General features: G+C 47.6%; 1 protein-coding gene across 1 annotated transcript in view; it reads left to right on the plus strand.

Moving 5' to 3' along the window:
* LNPEP (leucyl and cystinyl aminopeptidase) overlaps window positions 1-25496 on the plus strand; it is a 1221122-nt gene that overhangs the window by 357667 nt on the left and 837959 nt on the right. Inside the window, exon 5 of the mRNA XM_069627677.1 lies at window positions 7811-7931. Within this exon, the coding sequence (XP_069483778.1) occupies window positions 7811-7931 (121 nt within the window). The remainder of the gene's footprint in view (window positions 1-7810; window positions 7932-25496) is intronic.

Raw genomic sequence — 25496 nt, forward strand, 5'->3', positions numbered from 1 at the left:
ATCCCACCCATTTAATTGAAGGCTAAAAACCAAAAAGACAGCCTTTTTTGCGGATTAGGCACTGCTTTCAAAGGTTGGGAGGAGGGAGGTTTAACCCCCGAACTCATCACCCCAACCGCTGCCCATCCCCATCTTCTCCCGTGTTAGCGGGATTCACTTTTAATAGGGAGGTCCCCTTCCACCTCCTTTCCTTACCACAAACATAACACATCCCTCCCCCCACACACACACATACACACTTACCTCAAAGCAAACATCAAATGGCACTTTATATCTGGCGCATGCCCAAAAAGGGCATATGAGACATAACATGCAAATTGTCATAAAGTTTGAACCAAATGCAATGAATAAACTTATCTAAATACGTTCTTCATGGCACAACTGGATAAAAATGACAGTTAAAACAGATACAAACGTTGGCTTGTGTTTGTCCAATTCATTTTAGCTTTCAGGAATTGAGGCGCATCTTGCTTTTGATCTAATCCGCCAAGCTTTGGCTAGGTAACTTGAGACTGTAAAACAACCTTGTTGTGGCACATCATTTTGCATAAAATAAGCGCATCATACGGGGTATGTTGTGATGTGCTCTTTTTCCCTTATGTTGTGAGCATGTGAGCTGACTGTGGGATGTGAGTGACGGACTGTTTGTGTGTTTCCCTGTGAGTGTTCTGCTGTTGTCATTTGGAGAGTTAGCTGCCCGAGTGAGAGGGTGCGGTGGATGTCTGTGTCCCTTAACCTAATGTTCTTACCTGTAACTTGAAACCTGAAGACTGAAGAGCTGTAACTAAAACTTAAGTAAATGAGTCACTTACCCCATCTCTGGCTCCAGTGTCTTCTCTGAAAAACCCATCCATTTAACATTGGTGATGATCTGGCTGGAAGGCCTGGGGTACCTGGAAGGAAGCGCTGAGAGAGGAGAGGTCAGGAAGGCTGGTCTGGAAAAGGACACAAGACCAACAGACTTCAAGGGGCACACCAGTGGAACCATTATCAGGGAGGCATCCACCGGCCCCCCGACCACTGTCTCTCTCTCCGGTTGTGAGGTCTGCAGCCAGGTAGAGCTCCAGAGGCATGTGGGGCTGTACAGCTGTCACAGGGAGGTCAGGAGGGAGATCCTCTGTGCTCCTGGAAAGCGTCCCTGAGAGTAGTTGGAAGCAGTCAGAGCGAGTACACCAACCAGTGTTTGAAGATCTAGTCTTGCTGCAGGGGAACCTGCTTATTTGTCTCTACAAGGGGCAGACAGAGCCCACTGAAGGTTTTGGGCTGTGTAGCGCAATTTGTGAAGTTTTAAACCGCACCACTTTAAAGGTGATGCGCGCATGTCAGGAGCGGCCCGGAGATCTCCTACCGATGGAGGAGCGGATCTGTTCTGTAGAGCGAAGTCACAAGTGTGCCGATCCATGGCACGGTTTGGTGCCGAACTGCTGTGCTCATGGCGCACGGTTGTGAGTTGGGGAGTTGGTTGGAGTCTGTTGGCTCTGGAGCTCATTTCGATTTGGTTCGGACAGCAGAGCTGAATGATGTGTTGGAATGTGAGCGGGGTCACAACGGGCCGCTTTGCAGGGTTCCTTTTTCTGCGAAGGACAGCTGCTGTGGCTTGCAGAAAGTTTGCCTGTTGCCCAGTACGGTATGGAGCAGGACAGCAGTGTACAAAGTAAGAAGAGGCGCGCAGGGAAAGGAAATGGGCCACAGCTCAGCACACCCAAGGAACAACGGTTTATTCCATGGCCTTCCATTGATCGTGGAGCGTGGTCAGAGTCTGCTTGGATTGGAGCGCAGATTGTGTTGGATCCAGTCAAGCTATCGGTAATGGAAGTGGGAACAGGGATACACCTGTATTCGGCTGCAAGGTACGGAGTGGCGACTGCAGAAAGTACTGTGCTGAGGGGACTGTACTTTGTGGGAATTGCTTGGTGGGAAAGGAAGAGGTGTTTCTGCATTGGGAGGAGCTGTGGGATTTCTGTTGTGCTTGCGGGACCAGTTTGTCTTATCCAAGGAGTCAATATTTGGAAATTCAGACCCATGATTAGTAGTGTCTTGTTATGTGAGGCCCGTTGTTGTGAAAGTGTTGGTGACCATGCTGACAGGATGGAGTGCGTTGGATGTGTATGTCGTGGTTTCCATGCCAGTATGGACATTTATGACAACAGTCCTTATTAAGTGTTTATTTGTACTTTTGCGTCCACAGAACCAAAATTGTTGCAGACTTTGTTAGCTCAGGGTTTGGACTTGATGAGAGTAGGATTCTCTCATTTACCATTTCCTTGGTATGCTAATTTCTTGCACATTGTTTGGAGTGTATGTGTTGTGTGTCTTGTTCTGGAAACCTATCAGTGGCGTAGTGAACCACTAGTCAAGTTTGAGGCAGCCAGTGAACTTTGTGTGTGGTACAGTAGTGCCTGTCGTCGAGGGGACATGGGCCTACCCATGTGCTGTCTCGGGGGGCGTGGATAACCTGGCACTCCTTGGGGGTTCATTTGAACCATGCCAATCGGTTTGGAAGGTAGGCATGGATGCCTCATTTGTTTATTTAATTTATTTATTGGTTATAAATATGGCACTTATACAACAGCACAGTGTTTCAAAGCGCCACAAGGCGGAAGGGAAGGGAACAAGGGAGGAAATAAACCACTGAAGTGACAATGAATGAATAAGAAAACAACAAACAGTGGTCCTACTAGGCCTTGTGACATTTAGAACGTGCAAGTGCAGAGAAAAAGAGGGTGTGTGGGGCCGAGAGAGTAAGTGCTAAGGGCCCGTGAGGGGGGAGGGCAAGGGTGCCTGTTGGGGAGGCATCACAAGCCAAGCGAGAGAGGTCCGACACCCATCAGATAAGTGCAGGGCTGAGACAAACCACTCAACTAGCAGGTGTAGTCCCAGAGGGTAGTGCGGGGGGGGACTGGTGGCGATTGGGTAAATGGTCAGGAACCCATGGGACTCTTGAGGGACCGGGCTACCAATCTCAGCGGCTGAGGAGATGGTTAGCACATGAGGGAGAGAGAGAAGGAGGAGTAGAGAATGATAGCTCTTGAGTTGTTTGCGGAATTTGAAGTTATCCGGTTCAAGACTGAGACAGAGAGGAAGAGGTAGACCGTACCATAGGAGGGAGCCAGGCAAAGAGAGAGATCTGCCCCCAGCTCTCTGCTTGGCGTAGTGTATGACCAGCAGAGATTTGGAGCAAAAAAGATTGAAGGGATCTGGAGTGAGAGTATTTAGTGAGAGGGAGTTGCAAGTTGTGTGTTCCCAGGTCCCATGCAGCCTTATGGATGATGTAGAGGGTCTTGAATGTGATCCTTGTGGTAACCGGGAGCCAGTGGAGAGATTTTGGGGCTGGAGAGATAGGGCTCCTGGGATTGAGGCCAAGTATAAATCCCACAGCCATATTCTGGATTAGTTGAAGAGGGCGGAGGGAAGAAAGGGGTAGGTTGACAAAGAGGCTGTTGCAGTAATCCATCCTGGAGAGGACCAGCGCTCTAGTGACATTGAGCTTCTGGAGGAAGGGGAGGAAAAGGAGAGTGCTTCTAAGGAGGTGAAGTTGAAAGTGGGCCGTCTTGGCAAGGTCTAAGATGTGAGGCGTGAAGGAGAGAGAGGAGTCGAAAATGACCCCGAGGTTTCTGGCTGCAGTGGAAGGAAAAGAGCCCATAGAGGGCGGCCAGAATGCAGGAGGGAAACCGGGAATAGGAGTGCTGATAGGAAGAATCAATCTTACTGGCATTAAGACAGAGATCACTGGAGGTGCACCAGGACTGGATAGCAGATGGATAGTCTAGGAGTGATAGAGGAAGAGGAGGAGGAGGAGGAGGAGGGGAGCCTGAAGAAGAGCTCTGTATCATCTGCATAACACTGGAAATGAGGAGAGAAAGTGAGGATCCGATGAGCAGGAGGTGCAAGGTATATATTGAAGAGCCAGGGCGAGAGGCTAGAGCCCTGGGGAACATCATGTGTAGAGAGTGGTGGTTTAGGAGAAGGAGCAAAGTAGAACCTGGATGGGGCAGTCAGTGAGGAAGGAGGTCAACCAGTCCAGTGCCCAGTCTGAGATACCAAGAATATCTTGGAGCCGCTTTATGAGGATAGAATGGTTGACCGTGTGAAAGGCGGAAGGAAGGTCAAGGAGAACAAGGATAGCAGGAGAGGTAGAGTCAAGATTTGTAAGCAGTTCTATACAGGTCTTCAGGAGAGCAGTTTCCGTGCCTGTGGATGTTCAGAATCCAGATTGATGGTTGTGTAAACAACCAATGAGCTCAGTGTGTTGGGTCAGTTGGGGGAAGACCAACGTCTCCAGGTGTTTCGCAAGGAAGGGTGTAGTAGAGATGGGGTGGTAGTTGGCCGGACATGAGGGGTCGGTTGAAGGCTTTTTAGAAGGGGGTGCACAAGGGAGTGCTTGAGAGAAGGGAAAGAGCCAGATGCTGAGGAGTGGTTGCAGAAGTCAGCAAGAGCCGGAGCAAGTGAGGGGATGTTGTCCTTAATGGTTCTGGAAGAACAAGGAGAAACCTATTTGGATGAGACCTACATAGAGCGGACTACCCTAGAGATCTCATCCGTTGCGATAGGTGAGAAGGAGGAGAGAGTGGGTGGGGGTGGAAGAGAGGCCAACAGAGGCAGGGTGAGGAATGGAACAAAGGGAAGATGAGAGAGAGGACAGCATGTCCTAAGATTTAGAGGTGAAAGTACAGAGGGCATGAGAAGGAAGAGATGCGAGATGGAGACTGCAGATAGATTGGCTAGTTCCTTGCAGATTTTGATGAATTCAGCCGTGTTTTTAGAGGCTCCAGAGATACGGGTCTGGATGTGGGCCCCCTTCTTGGGGCTGATAGACGGTATTGCCTTTGGGGCAGACGACAGGCCAGTTTGTCAGAGGATGAGCCCGAGGTGTACTTGTGTTTCAGAACGGCTAGCTCAAAGTCGTACCAGCTGTTATGCTTGGAGGCGGCTTTCAGGCATGACAGGGCAAGAAAGTCAAGCGTGTTAGTGATGGCAAGGTGATGATTGGTAAGGTCAGAGTCAGTGGGAGAGTCAAGACGAGGGGATACTGGTTGTGACCATTGGTGGTAGAGTGGTTAACTGCTTGTGGTGGTTGGGCTAGTGTTGGACACCAGTTGGTTGGAATGGTAGTGTTGGGTTTTGGTTCTACTGTGGGTTGTGCACTGTTGTTTTTTAGCATTCAGTGGTGAGTGTTTGCACCCTGCACCTGTTGGTGCTATATCATTTATATTGGGGTTGGACTCTTGGTACCCTGAGAGGGCGGAGTTCATCCTGATTTTTGGTTTGCGTGGGCTATTGTGATTTCATTGTCTTATTTAGTTGTATCTTGGAGACTCGTTAGGGTCGTATCTTGGTATGCGGTTTAGTGCACAGTTGTGTTTGTTGGTTTGTGGTGTGACGGAGATGGTGTGTTATGTTGTTGGGCTTTTGGCAGTTGTTTGGAGTGGTGGGAGTTGTTCTGCTGTCCGGCAGGCATTTATCTCGTGTGGTTTCAGGTGGTTTGGTCCTGTGGTTTTTCACACTGTAGGATGGTGAGTGTTTGGTGGGAGTGTTTCTCCTGGTGTTTGGGAATTGAGTTGTCATCTATGACATTTGGTGCGAGTTGAGCTTTTCTGAATTCCATATCTCTTTGGCTGTTTGCAAAGGAGGGAGATATGCTGTGTTGTCCTTCTTTCCCTTATGTTATGTTGTGGGCATGTGAGCTGCCTGAATCCCTGTGGCATGTGAGTGGTGGAATGTTTGTGTGCTTCCCTGTGAGTGTTGCACTGATGTCAGTTGGTGAGTTAGCTGGCTGAGTGAGAGGGTGCCGGTGGATGTCTGTGTCCCTTAACCAAATGTTCTTACCAGTAACTTCAAACCTGAAGAGATGAAACTAAAACTTAAGTAAATAAGTCACTTACCCCATTTCTAGCTCCTGTCTTCTCTGACGAACCCATCAATTTTAACAGGGTACATGCTTGATATGTATAACGAACTGGGAGTATCTGCCTTTTCTGCAGCTATACATAGGGCAGTCCAAATGGAACAGGAGTACTGTTTCAATCACAGTAGTACAAAAAGGTAAGCATTTAATAAGATTGGGGGACCATCTAGAAGAGTACTCTGCCACTGGAAATACATTCAATCAGAACTTTATGGACAGAGCTCTGTTGCTGGTGGGAAATATTTCGCTCAAATATCATTTGGGTGTTAAATCTGTTTTGTGTATGATGAAGCCAGGAAACCTTGACTGGGTTACAGTTTCTAATATTTTCATTTCTATATAGAAAACCTCTAAATTACTTTTGTTGTCCCTATGTTTCCTCATGATGTATGCATCTTTATCAAATAGGGCAATTCAACAAAATTGATATGTGACAGAGTCCATGTCCTCCCCCGTGTATATATTCCCGGGGGTCATTTTAAAGTCCATGTATGCAGACACTCTGGGGCCTCGGGAATGAGGGCCCTCTCAACTCCCCACGCCACCCCTGGGGTAGGACCAGCTCTGCCTGTACTCGGATAGGATGCCTTCCCCAGATTTAGAGGGGCCCCTGCGACCTTCTGACAGGGTTATGTTCATGACCCTGTCACAACATAAAATAAACAAAATTGACACCGAACAATTGGAATTAATCGTTAAATAATTCTTGTTTCATCGTTTAAAAAACTTTAATAGGTTTTTTTTTTGTTTTGCTTAACATTCCATTAGAGCATTGTTTTAATCAGTCAAAGCTAAAATGTGTTTCTTTATACCTAGTTAAGCGCAATAACCTCCCACAACCATATACCTAATGATTTATTGGAGGAAATTAAGCAAACAATGTCCTGTGCATGTCGCTAATTGCCTCTACATAAAATGTTTGCATAGTGCACGAGTGAATCATCTGTTTAGTGCCAAATCTATATCTTTGAGATTCAGTTTGGAAAGTCCCTTATTTTTCAAATGAGCACGAATAGTTTGTAAATTTATTGTGGCCCATGTAAGTGCATCTCCAGCCATTTGCTTGCGGATAAGGAAACCGGTTTGAATGACATGAACAGTTTTAACTGACACTGAATCTGAAATGTCAAAAATATACTGCAATGTCAATTAAAAACTGTGGTAAAAGAGTATGTAGTCCTGATGGCAATGCATAAAGTAAACTGACTAGATTTGCTAAATTGGTGAAATTTAATTTGACACCTGGACCTAAAGTAATCTGGTAATGTTGTGCCAAGTGTGCATACCAGAAACAGACAGTGATGCACTAATCACATTACAAACTGGCAGTGGTGTACCTTCTAGATTCACATCCAGCATGGATGCATTATAAAATGGAGAATATTCATCAATCTATGTGTTGTCTTTGGATCAAGCTAGGTAGGGTATTCCAGAACCCATCCGGCTACAACACGGAAGGTATACTTATTAGCTAGAATATACTCTGTTTAGCAAGTTTTGTGCTACTACACCGATATTGCTTTGCAGACTCTCATGTGTTGTTGTTTTGCCATTTGCCATTGTACTTCTGAAATATGCGTACTATGCATGGGGTACATGTTTTGTTAGCGGCCTGTGTGTCCATACTCCCTACATTCATTTTTTGTGTACAGTAGATGCACTTTCTCACTTGCAGCTTGATCCACTCTGCTTTGACAACAATGTGCATGCATAGGCTACAGTGTTTAGCCCTGTATATGCATAAGACACTTCCTCTTTGATAGGAATGTGAAAAGGCCCTGATTTGCTCAACCATCAAAACCAGCAGCATTACACTTGATGTATGGTATATTTTATTTTGTGACTGGGCTCTTGTTTAAAGAAAAAATACTAAAGATTTGCTTTTTCCTTATCTTTTGATTGTAGGTATCTGTGTATACTGTGCCACAAAAGATAGGGCAAGTTCAGTATGCTCTTGAAACAGCTTTGAAGCTTCTTCAGTTCTACGAGAAATACTTTGATATCGCTTATCCATTAAAAAAACTTGGTGAGATATTTATAATTTGTTTCGTATTGGATTAACAGGCATCTGAAGCGTATTTGAAAGTATGACAGTCGTTTTCTTGTAGTTAAAATTTGAACTGTGCCTTAATTTTGTAGAAACTGTGGCATAACATAACCATAAGCTGACAATAGGCTAGTCTACTCTTAACCTTTTCAGTCCATCATGGCGGTTATATACTTTGTGTCAAGTTATGGTAGTATGAATCTCCACTAAATTTGGCAAGCAACTGATCGTGATCATAATCTCCGGAGGGATAATTACATTTTCTGAGCAAGTTTTCTCAAAATTGTCTGCTTCGATTTTCAAGATGGTACACATATGCACTGTAACTTGAAGTTGGGCATGCTTCATACGCTTTAAAAATGGTCAGGCAAAATAGAGATATTAACTTGTAGAAAAAGAAAAATGGAAATGTATATCTATTTCTGGAACTCCTGTACTGTACCTCTAGTCTTAATGTTCACTAAGAACATGTGAAAATACAGGGTGCCACTTCTATTGAGCAGTGGACTGTAATGAGTGTGAAACGGCCTTTACGCAATACAAGGAAAGCAAAGGGGGCAAGACTGGTCGAGCCAGCGAGGGAGTAGTGGTAAACAAGATGTTGGGTCTGGGAGTCGGGCAAGTGGACTGGGGAGTGGAGGGGGTGGGATAAGTGGGTGAGGGGAGGAAGAGGGTGGAGATAAAAACTGGGATTCTCGTGGTGTTCCTTTGGAAGCAAGTAATGAGACTGGAGGGAGGGACAGAGGTTCCAGGGGTGTTCCCTAAAGACTCGGTGTGGGGGAATAGATGGGTGGGGAATAGGGAGCAAAAGGAGATCCTTACTCCTACGTCCCATCCCCTTTCCTCCATACTGCATGGGCGTCTCTCGCTAGGGACCGGAAACTGAATCTTTTTCACCAGAAAAAATGGTCTTCCCCTTTAAATTTAGGTGAGGGTGCAGACCTGCGAGCATGCGCTCCCCTAACTCTGCACACCGGCACCACTCCCCAGTCCTCTTTTCCACGTCAACGGGAACGGGACGCTTTCACCAGCGCTCCTGGGTTAGGCCTTGTAATTCCATGTGCCCTTCCCCCCGAAGAAGTTATTCTTTTTCTCTTTTTTATCTTCAATTGTCAGGTACTGCGCTGTCCTCAGGTGCCACTCTCCTCCCCGGCGCATGCCGATGACGGTGGGCTTCAGCTGGTGTCCAGCCTGCAAGGGTTCCCACCCTATGTCTGACCCTCACGCACTCGGCCTCCTGTTCCTTGGCCCAGACCACAGCTCGGACGGCTGTTCCGCATGCAAAGCCTCGACCCCGCGTGCCTTGAAGAATCGGTTGGTCAGCTGGAGAGAACTCTTCAAAGGATCACCTCCCGAGGACCTCAAAGCTTACGTGAGGAGGAAGACCATGCCCAAGGTAGGTGCTCTGTTCTCCTCTGAACCCCGTAAGGGCTACTCCTTCACTGGGAAGCGCCTTAGCGGGAGGGACTCCCTAGGTCAGGTCCTAAAACCAGCATGATGACCAATGCTACTCCAGCTACCGGCCTGTGGGGCGAGGAGTTGCAAGATCCTACCGGTCCTACCTATGAGGGGACCGGGGGGATCTTTTACCAGGCTCTGCCCCGAGGGGCATTGTCCTATTACCGGACCCATGGCCGAGGGGGCGTCTGTATGCAGCACTACTGGCACCATGGCAGAGGGCACTCAGCCTCCCAGGTCTCGACCTGAGGTTCAGGGAAGGTCTCAGGCTTCGTTAGTCTGCGTGCAGGTAGAGACTGGTCCCAGCTCAGCATCCACCACACCTCAGGCACAAAATGGCCCGCAAGACAAAATGGGCACTGCGCCAGACGAGACACCGTTTTGGCGCCTTTCCCGCTCGGAGATCAGGCAGGGGGGCGCGCATCCAGATGGTATTGGAAGACACCTGTTACCTGGTCAACATCCTACCCCTCCACTTCGCAGGGAAGGTACGCATCCCCCAACTTGGCGATAACTGGGCATACTCAGGTCCTCGGCCCTAACCCGCCAGCCGATCCTCCTACTTGCAAGGACAGGTTCTTCGAGAAGTTCCTCACCCTCATGAGATCACCACAGATGGGTACCATCCTCGGGGATGTAATCTGGGGAATGCTTTCCCCGGTACAGCCTCAAACTCCCACTGGTGTCCAGGCCTTGGGTCCAGCACAGCCCCTGGTTCCTGTGCCTGCTCAAATCATGGCAGCTCAGCCCCCGGCTCAACCCCTTCAGCAGCCTCCAGCACTGGCAGTTAGCACGCCACGGCTGCTCACGCCCAGCACTCCTGCACCCACAGATGTGCAGGACACTGCGGCCGACATGGACGAAGTGGAGGATCCAGACACACCATAGTCAGCCGAAGCATTCCATGAGAAGCTGGCGGGTCTGGCGGATTACCTAGGCATTTCTCAGCCACAGGCAGAGCAACCCGAGGCGGGCAGAAATACTTACTCTGCGCCCTCCCACAAGAACTGGCATCCCTCTCCAGAAGGATGTGGAATCTGTAGCCAAAAAGGGCTGGGCCAAACCACACCCCACAAAGCCTACCAATAAGCGTCTGGACACAAAATACAGGCAGACTGAGGGTGATTCCCTGTTCTTGTCAGTGCACCCCCAGCCACATTCCTCTGTGATAGCAGCAGCACCGCTGTACTCCAAACCGCAGTGTTCCTCAGCTGCATCCGCTTCTTCACTGCTGGGTAAGGAGGAAAAGCTTTTGGAGTCATTTGGAAAAAGTTCTACTCAAATGCCACATTCCACCTGTGTCAGGCCAACACTGACGCCATGTTGGCGGCGGTTGATCAAAATTTGTGGTGGGAGATCGCTGACTTCCTTCCAGAGTTTCCTACCCACAGCCAGGCACGGTTCAAGGCAGGGTTGGCAGATGCCAAAATTGTGGCCCAAGATATAATGGAATCTACAGTGGCCCACATTGACACCTCAGGCAGAGCCATATGTATCACCACCGACATGAGGACAGCCTGTCTCAAGGCAACAAAGTTCAACCCTGATGTGCAGGAATGCATCCTCGACTTGTCATTTGAGGGGGTGACTTGTTCCCCTCGACAACAGACGAGGAGCTAGACAAGAAAAAGAATAGCTCTCAGACAGCTAAATCATTTTCTTTTTTAACAAAAACCACACCAAAGTACTACAGCCAGGCTCACCAGCGCTCGGACAGGAGTCAGGCCTTTGGAGGCTTTAGGGGCTTCCAGGAGAGACGGTCCAGGCAACAGGAGAGGTCTACGATCCAACAGAGGCGCAAGCAGCTCAAAGCGGCCAAAAAGGGATTCTTCCGGTCCCCCTCCTCAGAACCAGCCTCTGACGGAAAGAAGTTGTAACCGGTCCATCCGGTTCTACAAGTCTCCGGTGGGGGGCAGGCTTGCCCTACACGTACACTCCTGGCAGACAAGTTTCGCAGACATGTGGATCCTCTCCATAGTCTCCACGGGCTTCCGGCTACCAATTTCTCAGTTACCTCCTTCCTCCCCTCCACTCCCGCAGATTGAGACAGTAAACTCTTTTGGCAGAAATCCGCTTGCTCGTAGCGAGCCAGGCGGTAGAGGAAGTCCCTGCTTCTCAGCGAGGCAGGGGCTTCTATTCCTGTTTATTCGCCATACACAAAAAGATCAAGGCTGGCCTGAGAGTTGTGTTGGACCTTTCTTCCTTGAACCTTTCCCTTCCCCTCCAAAAGTTCAAAATGGTTAACCCAGCCTTCATTGCAGAGACATTGTGCGAGGGAGACTGGATTTGCTCCCTGGATCTGAAGGATGCCTACCTGCATGTCCCGATTTGGGAACCCCATTGTTCCTCCTGCGGGTCAGGATCATGGGCTTTCACTTTCAATACTTCCATTTGGACACAACTAGGCCTGAGTGTCTTTACACGGCTAATGAATGCGGTGGCAGCCCTACTCGGGGGGCCATCACATTTATCCATACCTCACCGACTGGCTAGTCAGGTCAAGGTCCCCGAAGGCAATACACCATGCAGCTTCCACTCTGATGCATACCCTATATGACCTGGGATTTTCTATCAATCTCAAAAAGTCACAGCTCCTGTCCACTTCTGGGTCTTATTTGGGATACTAGGGCCGAGAGGATCTTTCCCTCACCAGACAAGATTGCAGCAATCAAAAGGGCCACAAGGTATTTTCTCAGCAGAGCAGTAACCTCAGCCTGTGTAACGCTCACCTGATTCCCGTAGAGGCGCCGGTCTTGACTGGGCGTATACCGTATCTTCAAAGGTGATGTGTAACACACGGCTGGCTCTTTGGGCTGGACCTCTGTGCACTGTATGTCTGACTCGAAGGGTAAGATGTCTGCAGATAGAAAATATGGGATTAAGGAACTGGGTTATTGAATGTCTCTCTCTTCTTCCCTTTCTCTTCTCCTGTAGAACCCCAAAGGTTAACACTCTCACCTTAGGTAAGTGAACGCCGTGCTCTCCATCTGCCTCGGGGCAGGGTGCTGTAACCAGTTTCTTCACTGGATAAGGGGAGCAGGCCTCTTGACTTCAGAGGACTGCTGTCCGTCGTTTACTGCACGAGCGGTAAGTTTCGAGTAATTCTAATGTCTTTAAAGTCTTTAGTAATGATGTTTCTTGTTTTGCAGGGTTCCGGCGATGGCGGATGACGGGCTGAAGTGAGTTGAAGATGGAGCCCGTGTGATGAATAGAAGCGCCTGGAAGCACGTAAGTAAGCGCTTGTTGCCTGCTTCACGATGCGCTCTAACTGTCTTTTTATTTTGCAGGTACAAGTTCGTAGCGGCTGCAGGGTGCCGGAATACCCACTGGGTTAGATGTGGAAAGGAGTAATGGCACGTGAGTATTAAAGTTCCCCAATGTCTTTAAACGCACCTTGTTTTGTCTTTCAGATGCGGGATGCAGCGCCGAAGAGTAGGTAAGCCTTTGTCTTTCAGATGCCGGAATGCAGCGCGAGGCGTTGGTGACAGCCGATGGACCAGGTAAGTGAAGAGCTGTCACTGAAGACCGTAATGCTAACCTGTTCTTTCTTGTCTTTATAGGTGTTGCTGAAGACTGGATTCAGGATGGTAAGCCTTTTTCCTTAGGCCCAGGATCAGATGCAGAAGACACGATGAGCGTTCTGCTGCAGAGGATGCAGAATAACGCAAAGCAAGATTCATCCATCGGGTGTGGTTTAAATAGCCTCCTGTAGTGCTTAGGTGTCTCCTTCCACAGCCACGCCTAGGTAAGAAAAGTGTTCCTGCTTTCCAGAAGAGTTCCAGTGTTCTGAATCTATGGAGTGGCTCCTGCCCCACCCAACAGGAAAAGTAGTTCCAAACAGAAGAGGATCAGAGGCTCAACTGGCAGGCAAGTAAGCAGCATGGTCTGCTGCAGGTAAGTCCACCCAAGCATTATGAGCCCGGCGCTTCCAGCGCTGGGACTGGGCATATTTATGAGCCTGGTGCCACTGGCGCCAGGACTGGGTCCAAAAGGTCCCAATTGGGACTGGTTGGCACTCGGAACCTGGGTTATGGATCTGCTTCCAAGGGAGTTGGGAAAGCCCTGACATTTTGGAAGCAGAGATCATGACAGTACCCCCCCTCAAGGCCCCTCCCAAACCGGGCTTCTCCGGGGGTTTTGGCTTGTCAGGAAATGCTCGGTGAAATCTTTTGATTAGGCGAGGAGCATGGACATATTCAGCAGGTTCCCAGGATCTCTCTTGGGGGCCGTAGCCTTTCCAGTCAATTAGGTAAAATAGTTTAGATTTGGAGATCTTGGAGTCCAGAATGCTTTTGACTTCAAACTCGAGTTCTCCATCAACTAGGATAGGTTTTGGAGATTTAGTTAGTCGGGTTTGAGGTTGCACGGGTTTTAATAGAGAGACGTGGAAGACCGGATGTATCTTCATGTGCGGGGGCAAGTCCAACTTGACCGCTACTGGGTTTACTATGGTAGTGATGGAATAGGGACCAAGGTATCTTGGGTTGAATGTGCGTGGCCCTTTTAGAGGTAGATATTTGGTGGATAACCAGACTTTATCCCCTACTTGATATTGAGGGGCTTCCTTCCGATGTTGATCTGCTCCTTTCTTGTATTGTTCTTTAGCCCTTTGAAGGTGAGAAACAGCTTCCTTAAAGGCTTGGGTGATTGTAGAATGCAGGTAGTCTACTGCTGGTGTTTCAAGATCTTGGAGGGGATCCAACTCCGAGGTTCGAGGGTGGCTGCCGTACAAAAGAAAAAACGGGGTTTTCCCAGTTCCCGAATGGACAGAGTTATTGTAGGCATATTCGGCTATCCAAAGGATGTCTTTCCAAGTTTTTTCAGTTTGTTGCAGCATGCAGCGTAAATACTGTTCCAGAGTTTGATTGGTCCTCTTGGTTTTTCCGTCGGTCTGAGGGTGGTGACTGGTCGATAGTCTCACATCAATTTGAGCCGACCGACAGCAACTTCGCCAAAAATGAGAAATAAATTGACTACCTCGATCCGAAATTAGAACCGAAGGAAAACCGTGCAGTCGGACGATGTTTTCGAGAAATTCTCGGGCCAGAGTTGCTGCTGTTGGCAAGCCTTTGAGCGGAATGAAATGCGCCATCTTGGAGAATAAGTCCACGATTACTAGAATCGTATTGTATCCGGAGCATGGAGGTAGATCGGTGATGAAGTCCATAGAAAGCGTATGCCAAGGGCGAGGTGGGATGTCAATAGGGCGTAAGAGGCCTGCTGGTCTTTCCTTTTGACTCTTGTTTCGGGCGCATACTCCACAGGACATTATAAAGTCTCTGATATCTTTTTTCCAAGACGGCCACCAGAAGTAGCGCTTGATCTTTTCTGAGGTCTTGGCCATACCGGGATGTCCTTCCATTAAAGAATCGTGATAACAAGAGATTACTTTTTTCTGTAAATCTGTGCTGGGTAGGTATAATCGTTCTTGGAAATACAATAAGTTGTCCTTTACTGCAAAGTCCTTTCCCTGCAGATGCCAATTCTGTATGTCTGCTGGAGTTACAAGTTGCCTGGCTTTATCCTTAACTTCCTCTATGGATTCTGTGGCGATTACACCCAGAATTCTTTGTTCGGGAATGATTGGTACAGGTTTAGGGTTGATCAAGTGTTCTTCCACTCCCATCCGAGAAAGGGCATCAGCTTTACCGTTCTTTGTACCAGGTCGATAGGTAATTATGAAGTTAAACTCGGCAAAGAATAATGTCCAACCGAGTTGTCTAGAGGATTGGGCTTTTGCGGTTTTCAAATATTGCAGGTTTCGGTGATCCGTAATCACAGTAACGGTGTGTCGGGCCCCCAGCAGATAATGCCGCCAAGCCTTAAAGGCAGACTTGATAGCCAGAAGTTCCTTGTCAGTAATCGTGTAATTGATTTCAGGAGGCGAGAATTTGCGGGACCAAGGTGCCACGGGATGCAACTGATTGGTTACCGGGTCCTTTTGTGATAGAACTGCCCCCATGGCAAGGCTTGAAGCATCAGTTTCCACAATGTAGGGGAGTTCGGGGCGAGGGTGTTTTAAGATTGGTGCAGAGATAAATTTAGTCTTCAAATCCTGGAAAGCTTGTTCCGCCTCGGTAGACCATTCAAAACGTTTGTTTTTCTTTAACAAGGCAGTGATGGGCTGGACTATTCGAGAGAATTCGGGGATAAACCTGCGGTAAAAGTTAGCGAAGCCTAACATGCTTTGCACACCTTTTACGGAGGATGGTGATGGCCATTTGAGAACTGCATCGACCTTCTTTGAATCCATACGCACTCCGCCAGGTGATAATATGAATCCCAAGAATTCAACTTCAGTCACGTTGAAAACACATTTTTCCAACTTAGCGAAAAGTTTGTGTTGACGCAATCTTTCGAGGACCATTTTCACGTGTTTCCGATGTTCAGATTCCGATGAAGAATAAACGAGGATGTCGTCAATGTAAACAACAACACACACATCTATGAGCTCTCTGAGGACATCGTTCATAAAATATTGAAAGGCGGCCGGGGCATTGCAAAGTCCGAAGGGCATGACCTGATATTCAAATAGCCCATACTTGGTGCGGAAGGCCGTCTTCCATTCATCGCCCTCTTTTACTCGTACCAAGTGGTAAGCTCCTCTAAGATCCAGCTTTGTATATATGCATGCTTTTCTGACTTGGTGCAGGAGTTCAGGGATCAAAGGTAACGGATATCTATTCTTAACGGTGATCTGGTTCAGGGAGCGATAATCTATACAAGTTCTAAGGTCTCCTTCCTTTTTTGGAACGAAGAACAAAGCTGAAGAAGCAGGGGACTTGGAAGGACGAATAAACCCATTTGCCAGGTATTGATCCAGGTATTGTCGAAGGTGAAGGTTCTCAGGCTCGGTGAGGGCATAAATTCTACTACAAGGAGGAGTAGATCCAGGTATCAGGTCTATCTGGCAGGCATAAGACCTATGAGGAGGTAGAGAGTTAGCCTGATCCTTCCGGAAAACACCTTGGTATTCTGGGTATTCGGGAGGTAACTGGGGAGTCTCTGAAGAAATTGCTGCCAGTGCAACACCAGGTGGAGGGTGACAAGTAGAGACACATTCTGGAAACTGGACCGTTCTTGCTCGCCAATCGATCAGAGGATTGTGTTTCTCTAACCAAGGTATTCCTAGAATAATCTGAAACTGAGGGGCCTTGATCACATCGAACACGATCTTCTCATGGTGTCCATCTTGACTTACTAGCGTCACCTCTTGAGTGGTATGCGTTACTGGCCCGGAGGCTATCTCCGTACCATCCACCGTAGTAATGACGTCCTTTACAGCCTTGGGACAAAGAGTTAGATTCATCCTCAAAACCATTTCATGATCCACATAATTGCCGATGGCACCGCTGTCGACGTAAGCTTCAATTGCATGTAATCGATCCGGATTATCATGGCTAATGAGGACCATAGGTATCACGAAATGCGAGGTCACGGAACTGGTTTTCACGCTCGGCAAGAGGACCTCTATTCTTGTCGGGCGAGGTTGTTTCCCTACTCAGAGTTTGTAACTTTGGTAACTGCAGCTCCTACTGCCTTCTTGGCAGGTTTCACCGGACAGTCTCGAAGAAAGTGCCCTGAGTTTCCGCAATAGAGGCATAATTGCAACTGTTTTCTCCTTTCCCGCTCCTTTTGTGTTAGAGGACCTTTCAGACCCCCTATTTGCATGGGTTCCCCGGAGTCTACTCCTTTGGAAGGAGTTGGCGGTTTGGAAAATACTCGAGCATCAAACTTGGAATGATCGGCCTTCCTGTTCTGCAGTCTGTGATCTATTTGAACGACTAAGTCTATATAGTCCGAACAATCTTGTGGGGGATTCACTACTTGGGCTAACACATCTTTGAGCTCTCCACGTAGACCTCTATAAAACAGCGTAATCCTTTTGTCCTCAGGCCATTGTGTTTCCACTATCAGTCTGTTGAAAGACGCAATATAAGCCAAAAGGTCTTGATTACCTTGTCGCAACGAAAGAAGCTCATTGTCCAAGGCCTGCCCCTGTGAATGTCTTGCGAACAGTTTTTCCATACTGAGCTGAAAAGCTTGAAAATCATGGAGGACCGGATCATCTTGATTTACTAGAGGGATCGACCAGTCTGCCGCATTGCCACTAAGGTACGAAAGCACGAAAGCTACTTTAGCTTGATCAGTTGGAAAGGCTGCTGGCCGGCATAAGAAATGCAACCGGCACTGATTGATAAATACTGCAAACCTCTTTGGGTCACCAGAAAATCGTTCGGGCGGAGCCAGAGGTACATTCCCAGGTAGGTTGATCTGCACTGGATTCATAGAGGATGTAGAAGGAAGATTTCCCCCAGATGCGGGTAACGGGGTCTGTCCGGCTTGTGACTGTAGCAATTGTCTAGCGAGATCATCTGTTCGCTCCTTGGAAATAATCAGTTCCCTTCTTAGAGCATTCGTTTCCTGACGGGCTGCATGCACTTCTGCCCTTAGTTCCCCAAGTAACTGGGCTAGCTGGTCGGTATCCGAGGTTTCCATAGCGCCTGGACGGGAGTTTTGTGGTAGGCTTTGCGTTCTGTAACGCTCACCTGATTCCCGTAGAGGCGCCGGTCTTGACTGGGCGTATACCGTATCTTCAAAGGTGATGTGTAACACACGGCTGGCTCTTTGGGCTGGACCTCTGTGCACTGTATGTCTGACTCGAAGGGTAAGATGTCTGCAGATAGAAAATATGGGATTAAGGAACTGGGTTATTGAATGTCTCTCTCTTCTTCCCTTTCTCTTCTCCTGTAGAACCCCAAAGGTTAACGCTCTCACCTTGGGTAAGTGAACGCCGTGCTCTCCATCTGCCTCGGGGCAGGGTGCTGTAACCAGTTTCTTCACTGGATAAGGGGAGCAGGCCTCTTGACTTCAGAGGACTGCTGTCCGTCGTTTACTGCACGAACGGTAAGTTTCGAGTAATTCTAATGTCTTTAAAGTCTTTAGTAATGATGTTTCTTGTTTTGCAGGGTTCCGGCGATGGCGGATGACGGGCTGAAGTGAGTTGAAGATGGAGCCCGTGTGATGAATAGAAGCGCCTGGAAGCACGTAAGTAAGCGCTTGTTGCCTGCTTCACGATGCGCTCTAACTGTCTTTTTATTTTGCAGGTACAAGTTCGGAGCGGCTGCAGGGTGCCGGAATACCCACTGGGTTAGATGTGGAAAGGAGTAATGGCACGTGAGTAATAAAGTTCCCCAATGTCTTTAAACGCACCTTGTTTTGTCTTTCAGATGCGGGATGCAGCGCCGAAGAGTAGGTAAGCCTTTGTCTTTCAGATGCCGGAATGCAGCGCGAGGCGTTGGTGACAGCCGATGGACCAGGTAAGTGAAGAGCTGTCACTGAAGACCGTAATGCTAACCTGTTCTTTCTTGTCTTTATAGGTGTTGCTGAAGACTGGATTCAGGATGGTAAGCCTTTTTCCTTAGGCCCAGGATCAGATGCAGAAGACACGATGAGCGTTCTGCTGCAGAGGATGCAGAATAACGCAAAGCAAGATTCATCCATCGGGTGTGGTTTAAATAGCCTCCTGTAGTGCTTAGGTGTCTCCTTCCACAGCCACGCCTAGGTAAGAAAAGAGTTCCTGCTTTCCAGAAGAGTTCCAGTGTTCTGAATCTAGGGAGTGGCTCCTGCCCCACCCAACAGGAAAAGTAGTTCCAAACAGAAGAGGATCAGAGGCTCAACTGGCAGGCAAGTAAGCAGCATGGTCTGCTGCAGGTAAGTCCACCCAAGCATTATGAGCCCGGCGCTTCCAGCGCTGGGACTGGGCATATTTATGAGCCTGGTGCCACTGGCGCCAGGACTGGGTCCAAAAGGTCCCAATTGGGACTGGTTGGCACTCGGAACCTGGGTTATGGATCTGCTTCCAAGGGAGTTGGGAAAACCCTGACCTTTTGGAAGCAGAGATCATGACAGCCTGGTGATACCAATAATTGCTGGGAATTATGGCGGCATTTCTCCTCGCGGTGACGCAGAAGAGACTCAAGATGAGGAGGCTGCAGTTTAACTTCTCAGCTTCCTGCAATCAGGAGAAGGGCTCTTAGGCGGAGCCAGTCCGCATACCACAGCATCTCCACCAGGATCTAGTCTGGTGGAGTACAGACACCAACCTGCTGATAGGCTATTCCGGCAGATGTTACCACAGATTACCAACACCACAGACTCATCCCATGACGGGTGGGGGGCTACTCTGGACAGCCACAGCGTTCATGGAGTTTGGTTTCATCAGGAGCAGCTAGCGCACATCAACTGTCTCGAGATGATGGCCATCTGGCTTGCTCTCAGGGCTTTTCGCCCTCATGATCGGCAGCAAATCGGTCTGCATCCAAATAGACTGCTCCATCTGCATGTATTACATCAACAAGCAAGGGAGTACCAGGTCCCCGCTTCTCTGCAGGCTTTCGATCGACATTTGGAGTGGGCACTGTCGAACAACATTCACTTCTCAGTGGTCCATCTGCCCGGGGAATCCAACCTGGAGACGGACAAGCTCAGCAGGCTGGAGATGGACAATTATGAGAGGCAGTTGAGCAAGGAAGTCCTACAAGGAGATCGGGCCATCCTCAGGTGGACCTCTTCGCCACGAGAGACAAAAGGAGATGCCCACAGGTTGCCTCATGGCGGGGGCAGGGTTAAGGCTCCTTGGGCGACGCACTACAGATTCCGTGGAACAACCTGAACGCTTATGCTCCCCCACCCCTACTCCTCTGATTCACAAGGTCATCCGCAGGGTCAGGGATTCTCTGAACCTTCGGCTCATCCTAATAGCGCCATGGTGGCCAGCAAGACCCTGGTCCTCGGAACGCCTCCATCTGTTGCATCACCGCCCGGTACCACCCTCGGTAGGCCATGCCCACCTACTTTCCCAGCAGAGGGGCACAGTGGTTCACCCCGCACTGCAGAAGTTAGCCCTTGCAGCTTGGTTTCTGAATAGGTTGCCCTGAAGCAATAACCTGCCTGTCATACAGTGGCTAGAAGTGACTCCACCAGGAGTCACTACAAGAGCAAGTGAGCCAGGTATTGTCACTGGGCAGAAACAAAAAAGATTGATCCACTAACATGCTTGCTGGACAATGTTCTATCTTTCTCAGCGCATCTGGCTCATTCAGGTGTGCAGGTGCAGCCATTGGGGTCTACAAGAACTCCGGTGACGATATCTTGTCATCCTCCAATCCGTGGTTAAGTGACACCTGGCAGGTCTAACCAGATCATATCCGCCTGTAAAATGGTCCCATCCAGTCTGGTTCCTTAACGTGGTACTGGGCTCCTTGGTGCACAAACCATTTGAGCCCATTGCGTCCGCAGACATCAGGCTGTTTATCATTAATACGGCCCTGCTGGTGGGCCTTACATCGACACGGCGTATTAGCGAGATTGAAGCCCTGAGGGCTTCAGGGCCCTAGTCAACATTACACCGTGACAAGGTGGTGCTTAGAATGCATCCTGCCTCTCTGCCTAAAGTCGTTTCCTCCTTTCACCTAAACGAGGAGATGGTGCTACCAACGTTCTTGCAGACCCAAAGTATGAGGCTCAGAAGGTATTGCACTGCCTGGCTGTCAGGCGTGCTCTAAGATTTTACCTACACAGGACTAAGAGCTTCCGTAAGTCGGATGCCGTGTTCATCACATTTGGAGGCTTGAAACCAGGTTATCAAGCATCCAAGGCTTCCATAGCAAGGTGGATGGTTTGCTCATCAAGTAGGCGTATGACGGGCAGCACAAGCCTTTGCCAGCAAACATGCATACCCACGTCATCAGAGCCAAGGTCACGGCAGTAGCTTTCAAAGAAATGTCCCAGGGCAGACTATTAGCATAGCGGCTACGTGGGCTACTCCCTCTGCCTTTTGCAAACACTCTTGCTTGGATGCCAGCGCCAGGTCGGACGCAGCATTTGGCCGGGCAGTTTTGATGAACTTGTTTTCTTAAGAGGTGCAACTCTCCTCCCTGGGGCTGCAGTCAGTGTAATCGCCTGTACAGTATGGAGGAAAGGGGACAGGACGTAAGAGGAAATTATACGTTACTCACTGTAGTGACTAACGTACTCCTAGTCTATAGTTCCCTTTCTTCCATACGTCTCACCATCCTCCCCCTTAATAAAACCAGCGTAATTGGGCAATCTTAATATTGTCGACGTGCCAAAGCGGACTGAGGAGTGGCGCTGGTAGGCGGAGTCAGGGGAGCGCATGCTCCCGGCCGTGCCCACACACACACCTAAATTTAAAGGGGAACAAAAACTTTTTGTGGTGAAAAAGGTTCAGTTTCCCATCCCTAGTGAGGGACGCCCATACAGTATGGAGGAAATGGGGACTGTGGACTAGGAGTACGTTAGTCACTACGGTGAGTAACCTATAATTTTCCAGCTCCTGTTGCGTGAATGTCTGAGCACAGTTGAGTTTCGGAGAAGGGTCATTAAGCATCACGTAGAACCTATACTACAACTCAATGACAACTGATCTAAAAATAGGAACTTCTGTCTGAGTATAGACAAATGCATATTGTTTTATAGAAAATTAAACTCATAGTGTATGTCTCATTTTAATATGCATTGCGAAATACGAACATACAGAGAGAGAGATCCGAAGAGACAGATGGATAAGACACATAGATAGATGGATAGATAGGTAGTTTGAACTGTCCTTGGGGAAATGCAAAAATGCTTTCCTTTATAACCCTTTGTGCATGGATCGACCCCCAAATGTGCCATGATGAAGTTTTGTGCTCAGTATGATCAAGTATGCTGAATTAGGTAAGAATCCTGGTTGATAAGGTGTAAAAAGATGAAAAAAAACAGTTTTTCTTTTACTTATGAGATACATAGAACTCTCATAGTGTCTGTTGCAATGTGAAATGTGAAAATACATCTGAGAATTCATCTAAAAGTAGGACATCCTGTTTTAGCACAAACAAATGGACCTAGCCCTGTTTTGTAGAAAATCAGTACTCTCATATAGTATACATCTGTTGGTAATATTTAATTAAAAATAAGAACAGATAGAGCTACGGGGTGGGTAGATTGGTTACGTCATGGGTCAGAAATGTTAGCGGGCATCTTGGTAAAGGTTTTTCATAAAATGCCATTTTATTAACTGAAAAGTGTTTGACAAACACCTCACTATCCCTACCCTGAAGAGGATCTTCCTGCCCATCAAAATAAATTAAAGAAACATCTAACAAAAGGAATCTATTCCTCACACGTATACATACAACAAACTTCTAAAGGAAATATTTGGCGATTCAAATATAACAGAAATACAGTTATGTTCAACATAAAACCTGAAACTGTTTCTCATTGCAACCTGGGTGTAATCCTCTTCTCCAGATTCAAAGCAGGATTTTCAATCAACATTTCAAAATAGGAAAGTTGTGTCTTGCAACAAAGTTTTAATGATAAAGTTCTTCTTGTTCAAAACGTCTTTAACTTGGACTTTGATCAACAGTTCAAAATAAACAAGTCTTTGTCACTCCACTTGTAGCAAAGAAGTCAACACAATTTCTTCTTATGGAATACAATACTTCCACAAGTCGTCTGTATCAATGATGATTCCACAACACTTCATAAAGTATTTTAGTGGTCTTGACATTTCTTCGTAGACAACAAAACACTTCCAAAACACTTCCACAATTTCTTCTATATCAACAATAAGGTTTTGTCAGGATGATTCCAAAATAGTTCACAAAGTATTTTTAGTGGTCTTGCTGCTGTTTCTTCTTATTCTTCTTCTTCATCTTCCTCTTCTTCTTCCTCCCCTTCTTCTTCCTCCTCTTCTCCTTCCTCTCCTTCTTCTTCTTCCCTTCAGTCTTTAACCACAACACAGTACTTCAATGACTTTTTCCTGGTCCACTGACCTGCCAGGATTACCACTACATATTCCGTGTCCTGGTATACTCATCTGCCACAGCTCAAACGATTCTAATACTACAAGTACTTCTGTGATAAAGTTTGCTTCAAAACTACTTAATGTATTTTGACTTTCAACATCAGTATTGATTACTTGGTCTGGAAAGACATGAGACACATTGGTGCTGTTCGTTCCACACTTGTGATTGCCACATGCAAAGCAGGTTATGCTCCTCTCCGCCTGAATACTTTCTATCAGGAGAGCTGCTCTCCCGTCACTCTTGGTTTCCCATCCGTATATCAGCCAAGTGCTGATAATGGCCTCCTATTACCCTTGCTTCTCTTTTGCTTAGACCATGCTTGTTTGGTTGTTTTACAACTCTTGCCTCTTTCTCTCTTTGGCAATATGGGTTATACGTTGCTTGTTTCTGAATTGTCCTCTTTTGACTTTGGGAATGATGGTTCTTGTCAACTGGCTCTTTTATTTCTCTTTCTTGGCTTTGGCAATATTGGTTCTTGTTCACATTTAATATTTCCCACTTTTGACTTTGGCTATTGCTTTGATTATTATAAGTATAATTATACCCTTCTTCTCTGTTTCCAAATTTTATGCCTGCCACTTCAGCTTCTTTGTATCAGTTTGCTGTTCAAAGTAATTATTATTCTGCCATGTTAACTTCTGCACATCAATTTGGTATTCAAAGTTATCACTAAGGGCCAGCGGGTGATTACACAGTGTTCCAGGATTACACAGTACCAGTTGCTGCATACGCATCCGCTTGCTCTGCTGCCACCGTGCCTTCTGCTTCCTCTACTTTCTTCTACACAGCAGACTGCTCCTTTTCACGTCCTGCAGCCCACGCTGGTCGGGAGAGGAGCGTTTGCCGCTCCAGGGACATTCCATCGCTCCCCTGCCACCAAATGCCAACTTACAATGGGGAAAGCTTTTCATATTAACGCTTCCCGCCGTCCGACCTCTGCATTCACGGGCCAAAGGTCAGACGTTTTCCATAACACTGCTTCCCGCTGCACAGCCTCTGCATACAATGTCTTGAAAGGAAGAGACCCTCCCAGAACTGGCATCCATTCTGCAAATAGCTGTGGCTCCGGCGTCTGCTTTCCTTTTAGCTTATGCTGTCAATGCAACGTGGAGTAATGGCAACCACTCTACCTGCTACCTCTCCTTATGGCTTGCACCGGAGGGGGGCCCTTTATACTTTCCAGACCCTTGCATGTTATGTTACTTTGCATTTATATAGCGCCTTATGTACCATTGGTACGGTCTGAAGGCGCTGGTAGGTTGAACGCCCTCGGGAACCGGAGTTTAGGTCAGTAGAGGGAGTAGAGAGAGTCAAAGGTGCGTGTGAGCACTGGATACGTGTGTAGCTGGTGTGGGTCATTAACACCACTGGGCTTCAATTGCAGTCTAGTGCCTCTGAATCCCCCTTCCTCGTCCCAGTACTTTGGGCATTGTGGGACTTGAAGTACTCAATGTTCAAATTACCTTTTATTGTGGATATTTTTTTTAAATGTATCTACTTCACTTCTATCAATAATTAACTTGTACAAAGGAGTTTTGGAAGGGTTCAATAAGTGGTTCTGATTTAGAGGAGATGTACGTTTATCAGAACTTGAGATGTTCATGTTCTGGTATTCGAATTTGGCATTTCCCAGTTGACTATAAGAGTTTTTATCACCCTAAATGTGGTCAACCTTTTGAAGATGGTTCTTACTCCTAATATATGATTGATTATAACAGTTTTCACAACGATCAGGATAAGCAGCTTTGGGAAAGGAAACCTCACTCCGACAGCAAGCCATTACAAGTGTCTCTGAGGAAGACAAATATTGCATCTCTGCTAACCGAGCCCTCCTGTTCCCTTGTGATCCTTCTTCTCCCAGGTGTTCCTCCCAGCTAAGACTACCCGCAGGTCAGGATCAGGTAGTGGTCACCTGGGAGTAGACTTTAGGTAGGGTCTTTGTGAGGGCTCTGCAGCATTCATCACAGTAGGTAGGTGTGTGAGTAGATAGGTAAGATACCCAAAGGCAGATAGATGGACTTAAGACAAAGAGACAGTCCGATAAATAGATGGACCTAGACACACAGCTTAGATGGGCCCAAAACTAAATGGATGCGGCGAGCCAAAGAAAGACATATTGAAAAATAGATCCAAAGAGAGAGAAATGGAGATACCCAAGGATGGGCAGGCAGAACTCGTTCAGATCCATAGGCTACCCCATGGAACAGACAGA

Source organism: Ambystoma mexicanum, chromosome 6p, assembly GCF_040938575.1.
Source record: "Ambystoma mexicanum isolate Mex_15411 chromosome 6p, UKY_AmexF1_1, whole genome shotgun sequence".
In the NCBI taxonomy this organism is placed as follows: Eukaryota; Metazoa; Chordata; class Amphibia; order Caudata; family Ambystomatidae; genus Ambystoma; species Ambystoma mexicanum.